Below are 11409 nucleotides of genomic sequence, written 5' to 3'. Positions count from 1 at the left end.
TTTGCTATCAGTAGGTAGAGAGATCTTGTAGCACCTTTGGTAGAAATTGGTAGCATGAGCTTTCCTAGACTTTAGTCTACTTCCTCAGATGCATTTGGACCTCCTACTCATCAAGCTATTCTTTGGAAAGATACTTTGATCCCAATTTCATCACCTAGCGAATCTGAGTGATGTCTTTAGGACTTTGTTACAAAAGATAGCTATTAAGCAAGATTACATATAGTCCTCCAAGGCTATTTGTTACTTACGTATTATTTGTTTTGTATTGTTGTTATAAAACAAATAAAAACAGTTAATTATAAAAAAACAGGGAGAACTTCTTTGCATCGTCCTATTCAAACATATAGAAACTGAGAAAAACACAAGGGTCAACCATATATTAACTGTGATACAAATCTGTATCCTTAGCAATACATTTATAAGGCCAACTAAAAATACACAAAAATCATTTGGCATGTTTTTGAAACTAAAGCGTCTCCATCCAGCAAAAATATTTGGAAGCGGGAGGAAGTGAGTGTTAGTTACTCAAAGCTGTGGTCCTTAGACTAGTGCTAGGTCCAAAAACACACTGCACCCCCCTTGAATTTGTCCTACACTTTGTGGTGCCTTGTCCTCCAAACTGCATCTGAGGAAGTAGATGGAAGCCTAGGAAAGCTCCTGCTGCCAACTTCTTTCTTTCAGTGAGTCCCAAAGTGGCTACATAAGATCTCTCTGGAGTTGGAAGTGAGGACATATCAGGTCACTCTGCCCAAGTTTTGGCTCTTCTTCTCAGGGCAAAAGTCTTCCTGGGGCTGCTTTTGGCGGGGCTCCCAGCCCTTTAGCAGTCTAAAGGTTGTTGCAAAACAAGGCACAACAACTGAGGAAGAAGATAAAAGAAGAGAAAGCAAGAGTGTGAAGTCAAACCCTTGTCTCCCTCGACCCTCCCTTGCCTTTTCCCGCCCAGTCGTTGTTTCCCAACCCAGGGCCTTCCTCCTCCCACTCCCTCCCCAAGCACGGCTTCTCTACACGGGTTTGGCTGGCATTCCCACGTACACGTGAACCACCATGGCAGGAAAACCTCGGGGGTTTTGGCAGGAGGCATCCCAACAGATTGTGGCCGGTGGCTCTGCTGGTGAGTCAGCTCTTTTGTCCTCTTCAGGGTGCATAATGTGCGGTTTGTTAGTGCTTTTAAGTGGCATGGCTCCATGTGGCATGCCTCCTGCGCCCCAATTACCATTCCCAGAATTCCATAGCATGGAGCCATGCCACTTAAAAGCACTAACAAACCGCATCATTTCCTTCCTCTGGAGTCAGCCCTTCCCACTCTTGGAGCTTCAGGAAGTTCTGTTTGGCTCCTCCTTGGAAGGCAGTGTTGTTGTTGTTGTCGTTGTGTGCCTTGCCCTTTCCCTACTACACTCCTAGTCCTACAGTGCTGCTATTCCACTTTCGACTGCTCTGGCTCCCTCCAGTTGCATTTTGGGGTTTGTAGTTCAGTGACACCATAACATTAGCAGAAGACTTTGTTCAGGAACTGGAGGCTGAGAGAATGTGGCTATCCCCAAGGTCACTCGGTGGGGGTTTCATTGGGTTTTTTTTTTTCATGGGCAAGATTTGTTCAGACTGAAGTTGCCATAAAATGTTGGACATTAAAATGTGGATTTGTGGATTTTCTATTTTCTCCTGTTTGATTTTTAATACCTTTTCCTGGTGAAGAAGCCTGTGGAGCTTCGAAAGCTTGCAACGTAAATTTTATGCATTTCGGTTGTTCCCATAAAGCTATCTTTTATTGATTTTGGATGTTGTTAGACTTAAGTGTATTGTACAGGAGTTGCTTTATACTAAGTTTGGCAGACCATTGGTCCACCTGGCTTTGTACTGCCAACAGGAACAAGGATAACCATCTGTAGAACCTAGCACTTATTGTTGCTAAATAAGTTTTTAGACCACAGTGTTAAAATGACAAATAGGAATTCCAGAGTCAGAAGCCAAGTTTCCAGTATCTGCTCCCTTACACATCTTTATCTTTACAGTGTGAGATGTAAGGTGTGTAAATTCAAATAGAAATAGCTATTAGTTCCTACAAGTATTTTCTAATTTATATTAAGTGGTGGGATGAATGTATCCCACTCTGAACAAGTGGTGCTAGTGGCAACTAGTGCTGAAGATACTTATGAGATGTAAATTCTATTATAATCAACAGGACTTATTCTGAATATACTGTACACATTTAAAAGTGGAACATAGAAAGATGTGGTTACTCCTGTAGTAATCATAAGCAATACATCATGGCCTTATAGGCAAATGCACATTCCCATTTGTTTTCAAAGGTGCATCCAGGTAGCTATGAAGTGCAGCCCTCCTGTTGTTGTTGGACTACAATTCCCAGCATTAATCCAGCAACATTTGGGGAGGTGCACTTGCCATCCCTGTGGTATGGAAATGGGGGTGCATATGCTGGTTGTGGGATCAGCACTATACACAGATGTCTCTTGCTGAATCAGATTCAGATCCATCTCACCCTGAGAAGCTAGAGTGATGAGTAGACAAAGCATGACTTTCTCTCTAGCGGCAGCTTAGGTATGAAACTTCCTCTCAAGGAAAGACAGACTGGTTCACTCCCTTTTGAGTTTACGGGGATTGTGTGGCCTTGGTCTTTGGTTTTTGGAACTGGTGTTTTTTCCAATTAAAAATTGTTTTGCTTTTTTAAAAAGAATACTCCAATAAATACAATAAAACTTTTTGGCAGATTATGAGGTCTGAACTGATCCTAGTGTGAAAGACCTCTTGTTACTGAGAAGGTTGTTTAAATACCATTAAGGATGAAGCAAACTGAAAGGATGACTGGCAGCAAAAATATTTCTTCTCTGTTTTAATTGCTTGAGAACACTCTGCTCAATCATAGAATCCTAGAGTAGGAAGAGACCGCAAGGCCATCCACTCCAACCCCTGCCATGCAGGAAATCTCAATCAAAGCATACCCGACAGATGGCCATCCAGCCTCTGTTTAAAGACCTCCAAGGAGGGAGACTCCACTACACTCCGAGGGAGTGTGTTCCACTGTTGAACAGCCCTTACTGTCAGGAAGTTCCTCCTAATGTTGAGGTGGGATCTCTTTTCCTGCAGCTTGCATCCATTGCTCTGGGTCCTAGTCTCTGGAGCAGCAGAAAACAAGCTTGCTCCCTCCTCAATATGACATCCCTTCAAATATTTAAACAGGGCTATCATATCACCTCCTAACCTTCTCTTCTCCAGGCTAAACATCTCCAGCTCCCTAAGTTGTTCCTCATAGGACATGGTTTCCAGACCTTTCACCATTTTAGTCGCCCTCCTTTGGACATGCTTCAGTTTCTCAACGTTCTTTTAAAATTGTGGTGCCCAGAACTGGACACAATGTTTCAGGCAGGGCCTGACCAGAGCAGAATAGAGTGGTACTATTATTTCCTTTGATCTAGACACTATACTTCTATTGATATAGCCTAAAATTACATCGGCCTTGTTAGCTGCTGCATCGCACTGTTGAATCATCATCAACTTGTGGTCCACTTGGACTCCTAGATGCCTTTCACATGTAGCCTCATTCCGCCAGATGTCCCCCATTCTATATCTGTGCATTTCATTTTTTTGCCCTAAGTGCAGTACAGTGGACCCTTGTTATACACTGGGGTTTGGTGCCAAGATCCCCCATGCATAACAAAATCTGTGTATGCTCAAGTCCCATTAAATATAATGACATAGCAAAATGGTGTCCCTTATAAAAAAATGGAAAATCAAGGTCTGATATTTGAAATTTATACTTTTTTTGAATATTTTCAAACCGTGGATGCTTGAATCCATGTATAAAAAATCAGTGTATAAGAAGGGTCAACTGTACCTTACATTTCTCCATGTTGAAATTCATTTTGTTAGCTTTGGCCCAGCTTTATAATCTAGTAAGGTCATTTTGAATTAAGATCTTGTCCTCTGGGGTATTAGCTACTCCTCCTAATTTGGAGTCATCTGCAAATTTGATAAGTATACCCCCAATTTTCTCATCCAAGTCATTAATAAAGCTGTTGAATAGCACTGGGCCCAGGACAGAGCCCTGTGGAACCCCACTGGTAACTTCTCTCCAGGATGAAAAGGAGCCACTGTTGAGCACCCTTTGGGTTTGGCCAGTCAACCAATTACAAATCCATGTAACAGTTACTTTGTCTAGCCCACATTTCTTGTTTGCAAGACTGTCATGGGGAACCCTGTCAAAGGCCTTACTGAAATCAAGATATACTATATCCACAGCATTCCCTTCATCTACCAAGCTGTTAATTTTATCAAACAAACAAACAAACAAAAACAGATTAGATTTGTCTGGTATGACTTGTTTCTCTGAAACCCATGTTGACTTTTTGTGATTATGGAATTGCCTTATAAATTTTCACAGACTCTCTGTTTAATGATCTGCTCCAGAATCTTTCCTGGTATTGATGTCAGACTAACTGGACAATAATTGTTGGGATCCTCTTTTCCCCCCTTTTTGAAGATGGGGACAACGTTTGCCCTCCTCCAGTCTGCTGGGACTTCTCCTGTTCTCCAGGAGTTCTCAAAGATTATTGCAATGGCTCCGATATTACATTTGCCAGTTCTTTTAATATTCTTGGATGTAGTTCATCTGGTCCTGGAGACTTATATTCATTTAGATTAACAAGGTATTCCTGTACTATCTTCTTACTTGTTCTGTGCTGAAATTCCCCTATTTTGTCCTCTGCTCCATTTTCCTCAGGTTGTGGACCCTTTGCTTTTTCTGAGAAGACTGAGGCAAAGAAGGTGTTGAGTAATTCTGCCTTTTTTTCTGTCCCCGTTAGCATTTTGCCATCTTCTCCACGCAGCGACCCTACCATTTCCTCTTTCTTCCTTTTGCTGCGGACATATCCAAAAAAGCCCTTTTTATTGTTCTTAACCTCTCTAGCAAGCCTGAGTTCATTCTGCGCTTTAGCTTTTCTGACTTTACCCCTACATGTGCTTGCTCTTTCTTTGAATTCCTTTTTCGTGATTTCCCCCTTTTTCTGTTTCTTACACATGTTCCGTTCAAAACTTAGCTCAGTTGAAAGTTCCTTAGTCATCCATCCTGGTTTCTTGAGACAGCTCCCATTTTTCTTCCTCATTGGAACTGTTTGAAATTGTGCCTTCAGTATCTCCCTTTTGAGAAACTCCCATCCGTCTTGAACTCCCTTCTCTTTTAGTATTCCTGACCATGGGATCACCCCCAGTATTTCTCTAAGTTTACTAAAATCAGCTTTCCTAAAGTCTAGAATTCATGTCTGACTATGCCTGACTTCTCCTTCCCATTGTATAACAAACTCCAGGAGTACATGATCACTACCACCTAAAGATCCCACTGTTAGGAAGGATCGAATTAGAGGAATTTTAATTAGCTCAAATATGAGAGCTATGTCCTAACAACGCACGCACAGGATCGTGTCCCTATGTGTATACCAGAGGTCACCTAGTCCACCCCCAAGAGAAAGAGATTCGAATACCAATGAGGTGCAATTAAACTATGAAATTTATTGGAGCCATACAACAAAAGGGATCACACATGCGCACACACACACTCAATGCTATAGCAAGGGAGGGGTGAGTTCGGAGAGTAAAGGAAGGAAGGAAGAGGCACCATTGGGAATATTACCTTAGAAATCTTCTCCAGGAAGTTGGATGAGATGTAGGATGGATGGTGGATCACGGCCGCGGGAACGGGAAAGGAAAGAGCAGCCGCAGTGGCTTAAGAGCTGAGTTCTGGTGGGCAAAGCTAACCAAAAGGCCCGGTGACAGTGAGCTTGGCTTCGCTCAAGTGATTTCAGCAGAGCAAGATGCTCTCGGAATCTCAGGCTCGGAACTTAATGCTCGACAAGCCCACTGAAGGGCTGAAAACTTGGACCTTATATAGGGCTAAACAGGCCCTCAGGCGATGGCTGCCTGCGAGACAAAGGCTTTGATTACTTCGTTTTGTCTAAGCCGAAAGCTACACAATGGTTACCCAATGCAAGAGGTCTGACACTTTTCAGGAGAGCAGATACCTTGATGGCTGAGCCGTTAAGTTAATCACTGGCTCATTAAGAAGGAAGCCACATCTGTTGTCTTCCTTGTAGAGGTCTCTGCGAATCTGGTTTTTCAACTCCCAAAACTTCCTCTGAAAGGTTTAAATCTACCTTTTTCCTGAGACCATGCCTTGGAAAAGCAGCTGGCTATGTGGTCTGCTTGCTTTTAGGTTAATGCCGGCTTGCTGTGGGATCAGTCAGGGGTCATAGCTTCAGACCGCATGGCATCCAAAATTTTATATAAAACCATACTTGGTAACACCACCATTTGCATTCCATTAACTAGGTCATCCCTGTTGGTTAGGATCAGATCCAAAATAGCTGATCCCCTTGTTGTCTCTTCCACCTTTTGGACAATAAAATTGTCTTCAAGGCAAATGAGGAATTTGCTAGACCTTGAGGATTTCAAGGAAGAGTTCTGTGTAGTTCAAGGGCTTTTATCCATACTCTGAATACTGATGGTTTTGTCCTAGTAGATCAATAGAGTTCTAGTGGATCATTAAACAAATCTATATATACTGGTTTGCCCTTCTTGTCAAACACATTTGTCTCTGTGCCTGCTGCTGATATTCAGTGGTATCATTTTTAATCACATTGCATTTCCTGACTATTTCTGAAACCTGGACTACCTCTTATTAATTCCCAGATACTGTAGTTATGTACTCTGTTGCAGCAAAAACAATGAACAGTGTTAGTTTTTTGTGGGGTTTTCGAGCTATGTGGCCATGTTCCAGAAAAGTTTCTTCCTGATGTTTCGCCAGCATCTGTGGCTAGAATCTTCAGAGAAATGAACAGTGTTATGGCACTCTAAAGATTTGTGCCTTAAGCTTCATAAGATGCCATCCAGTTAATCAAATACAGAGAGTGAGGGCCACTTTATATATATGTATGCACATGCAAAGGTGTGGATGTGAGAAAAAGAAAATGCTACCAGCAAATGTTTATCTTAACATCCTGTACAGATAAACAGATTAGATTATGTATGACTACGAAAAATCTTTTTTTAAAATAGTAGTAGACTATATCTTTCATTTGATTGTAAAAGTGATAGGTGCCTCTCTGGCAGCAGTGTAGTATTTTGTTGTTTCATTGATTGGAGAATCATTCTCTGTACCCCTAGAGAAGAATGCAAACAAGACAGAAGTTCATGATCTTTCCATTTTGGAAATATTTCCTGTGCTAGAAACAGAGGAGCTAACTATACACAGGGTGTACACAGCTGTGGGTTGGTAATGCTAGAAGATACTCTGCAAACAAGAGTGAGGGGAAAGAAAGATTGCTGAGGGTGAAAGTAGACTGGCTTTCCAGAATCCTGTCATGTAGACCATGTAATATCCCCCTATCTCTGTTTTGCAGATCAGAGGTGACACAGGCTGAGGCTCAAGTCCATCTATGCATGACTAAGTCTGGGTTGTATCCATTGTAATGCAGCCACTTGCATCCAGAACTATTGTGCGCTTACAGTTTACAGCTCTAAGACCACAATGGTGTGTTTGTTTCCTTGGTTTTAATAAATTAGGATGAAGCAAAAGAGGTCACTACACTCATTCATAGAGGCAGGACATTTCAGGATAGTACTACAGCCCACAATTAGAGATCTAGATAAAAGAACAAATCTGAGGCTTTTATACTTGGCCCTCAAACTAGCTGTTGCTTGTAACAATTTATGTTATGTACGCATACATACATCAAACATTTTATGTACAATGTACTGCAGTGTAGGAGAACGCTATCTGTGGACCTCAGCTACTTTTTGTGCAGCTCTCAACACTGAGAGGACAGCATCCTTGTTTTCCTGCAGCCCAGGAAATCACTCTTCTTTGGCTTTTAAGAGCATCATTTGCCCATCACTATCAGCAGCAGATAAACAGCAGTCTTAGTGGAAATGGCTAGGGAATGGGAGTGCACTGAGGTATGCGCCACAGGTGTCACTAGGGATGTGTGAATGACAGCCTAAGGAGGTGACACTGCTGCTCTCCAGACATCTGCCTTTTTGGACAAATGGGCTGTGACATTCACCTGTGACAGCGAAGAGATGGTGTGAGTGAGGCAAAGCTCAGTATGAGGAGAAAATTTTTTAAATGTTTTTAAAAACATAGTTATTCTTTTTAGATTTTCTTTGAAAACATCACATCTTACCAGACTTTCATTGTAACCATATGTAACTATGCACAGTGGGCCCTTGGTATCTGTTGGGGTTTGGTTCCAGGACCCCCCTCTCTCCTGTTTCAAATCTTTCTTCTACCATCGATTCAGAAGCTGGTCACTTTCACTTTCAAACAATAATAATAATAATAATAATAATTTATTTCTACTCTGCCTTTTCCTCATGGAATCAAAGCAGATTACAAGAGCATTAGATACAAAAAATAATGATACAGTAAACATAAGCCAGAATACAAAACATAAACCTAATGTCTAAAGCAAGGAATATATATATATATATATATATAGAGAGAGAGAGAGAGAGAGAGAAATACAAAGAACAAAATCTATAATATCAACATAATAAATTAAAATATACCCTAAAATAATCTAACTAACAGATATCAATTTTCCCCTAGCAGCAAAAAATACAGTTTAGTACAAATACTAGGACAATAATAATACAATAGCAGCAGGAGACCATGTAATATTCCCAAAACATTACATAATAATAACATATTCCCCTAGCAACAAAAATATACAGTTAATTGCAAATAATACAAGCCACTTTCTTCTCAATCTCACCCCACCTTCACCCTGCACTCTAGATGGTGACCACCAGGTTATGGACCTCTGGGCTGGGTGCTGAGTTCTGGCTATGCCAGTGTCTTGGAGGTTCATGTAATGGTGATGGAGGTTCCAGTGCAGGGGGGCAATGGGGGCAGGTGGTGAAGAGGAGGAGAGTGGGCCAGACTGGCACTCCAGCTCTAGGATTAGATAGCTGTATGGGTGGAGAAGGAAGGCAATGTTGAGAGGTTGTTGTCTGAGGGAGGCAGCGAAAGCCCTCTGGGAAGCAGCATCCGGAGCAGCGTGGCCTGCGGGACACCCTTGTTCTTGCTGCTGTGGAGCAGGATGGCATTGACATGGTCCAGTCCCAGCGTAAAGAGCTTCTCCACCACTTCCAGGGCCATGGACATGGTCCCAGTTGAAGGCCAGGCCTTGCCATTGAAAACAATGGGGCTTGTCACCTGTGGATGCTCAGATCTGAGGTGGCATGCCTATGGATGGTGAGGGTCTGCTAATATTCATTCCATCCTCCTCCTCTGTCTGATGCTCTTCCTGGTAGAAGGCTAAGTGGCAGAGGATCCTTGAGGGGTGAACGTTTGCCCATCCTCCTCCACCACCCAGTTCTTTCCTGGGAGAAAGCCTGGAAAGTGGGGGAGCCTTGAGGGTCACCCTTTTGCCTATCTCCTCCCTTCCATAGTCTGGGTCTTTCCCAGGAGAAAGCTGGACAGCTGGGGAGATTTGCAGGGTGAGCATTTGTCTGTCCTCCTCTTCTGCAGCCTAGCTCTTTCCCAGAAGAAAGCTGTGTGGCAGGGGAGCGACAATGGTGCACTCATGGCATCTGCCGCATGCACCAAAGAGAACCCGCTTTCAGCGGATTCTTTTGGTGCAGAGGGAGGCCACATGGTTTGGCTGCTGTGGCGTCCCACAGGAGCAAAAAACAAGCGCCTACAGCTCGCCCTTTTGGGGCGGTCTGTCGAGCCCCTTAGGGCCAGGTGCCAAGATCTGACAACCTTAAACTAAAGCAATTATATGGGTAGAGGGGTTATGCTTATGCCTTCCTTTGTTGCTCTCCTCATACGAAAAATTACTTTCTGAAAATAAGAGCCTCCATATGTGGAGACTTTCCAGGCAAATGGGAATGCTGGAAAAACTAGGGTTCACAATCATGTGGAGAGTCTCCATGTTAACAAGAGATTTTATTCTTTATAAAGTTCCCTTCTAAGAGGATGCAGAATGTGATGGTTGATGGGGCAGCACTAGCATGCTTTACTTCCTTGCATGATGTCCTTACTTTCATCAGGATTAGTGTTTGCTGTAGACTGGGAAGAGTAGCTGAGGTTCTCAAGTGTTAAAGCAAATGAACACATTGTCTTAGAATTCAGAATAGATGGCATATCATACAAGAAGCTGGATGCCCTTATTAGATTTACTTCTGAGTAGACACTGTTACCTACTTGAGGGAACTGGTTTATTGCACACCAACATATACCAAAACAAAACAATATTGCTTCAAAATACATATTCTAGATTGGCCACTAGATGGCAGTACGATGATACTCTAAATATATTAAGTAAAAATTTATGAAAGAAACAAATACCATATTCTTCTTTTTTTAAAAAAGTTGCTTTTACAGGTGAATATCAGATTTGTTTAACTTGGACTTAAAAAAAGACTGTAGTGGTGAAAAAGAGACTTCAGAGGGAATTTGACATTTTTATGGAGAAAAGGCTATGTTTGTTTATTAACTTTATTTAGAACATTTATATCCTACTGTTCTGGAAATATATTACTCTGAGGCAAATCACAACAATAATTAAAAACAATTTCAATAAAACAGTACCAAACGAAAATAAAGACATTGCCATTGTCACACAGCTGCAATAAATTACAAGTAAAATCATCTCAGATTCGATCATGCCCAAGCCTGAATGGAGAAACTTTTCTTTCCTCTAAAACATTCATGACAGATGTATCTAGTGAGCAGAAATGGGCATCACTTGATGGGGTCATTTCTCAGAGCCTGCTTCTGTCTGTTTCACTACATTGGCACATCCTTAACTGTTGGGGTAGGAGGAAATGCCTTGGACAGAGAGGCATTTTAACTTACAGCACGCCCGCGCCATACATGGATGTACCATATGCAGCTTTAACCTTACGTGGAAGGTTAAGCCGCCAGGCGATGAATGGTGTGTGTGGCCATGGCGCGTGCACTGCGCCGAACGCAGAAGCGCTCCCCCATTGCAGCCAATGGGGGTTGAGCTTACGCATTTTTTCCCATACACAGAGGGATCCAGAACGGATCCCTGCGTATGGAGCGGGTGAACTGTATTAGGATTTTATCACATGGGGAAAATCAGGGGTTTAAACAGACATTATCCCATGAAAATCATGTGATTGCATTGAAGATTTTTACATAACGTTCCAATTAAAGAGGACTTATTCTGGTTATAACCAGGTAATAACCAGAAGCAAATCATTCTAGGGAAATCCTGTGAATGATTTGTTGCTGGTTATTACCTGGTTATTGCCAGGATAAATCCTCTTTAATTGTGAAGTGTGTGAAAATCTCTAGTGCAATTGTGCAATTTTCATGGGATAATGTTAATTTAAACCCCTTACTTCCCTCCCATTTCCCTCCTGCATGAT

At 42.1% G+C, this 11409-nt stretch overlaps 1 protein-coding gene across 1 annotated transcript in view; it reads left to right on the top strand.

Moving 5' to 3' along the window:
• The first annotated feature begins 834 nt into the window (after positions 1–834).
• The window catches only part of SLC25A21 (solute carrier family 25 member 21), a 395030-nt gene continuing 384455 nt past the window's right edge, over positions 835–11409 (top strand). The window contains exon 1 of the mRNA XM_042446537.1: positions 835–1111. Coding sequence (XP_042302471.1) covers positions 1045–1111 — 67 coding nt within the window. The 5' untranslated portion in view covers positions 835–1044. The remainder of the gene's footprint in view (positions 1112–11409) is intronic.

This window comes from Sceloporus undulatus, chromosome 1, assembly GCF_019175285.1.
Source record: "Sceloporus undulatus isolate JIND9_A2432 ecotype Alabama chromosome 1, SceUnd_v1.1, whole genome shotgun sequence".
Lineage (NCBI taxonomy): Eukaryota > Metazoa > Chordata > Lepidosauria > Squamata > Phrynosomatidae > Sceloporus > Sceloporus undulatus.
This window is presented reverse-complemented; position numbering and strand designations above follow the sequence as displayed.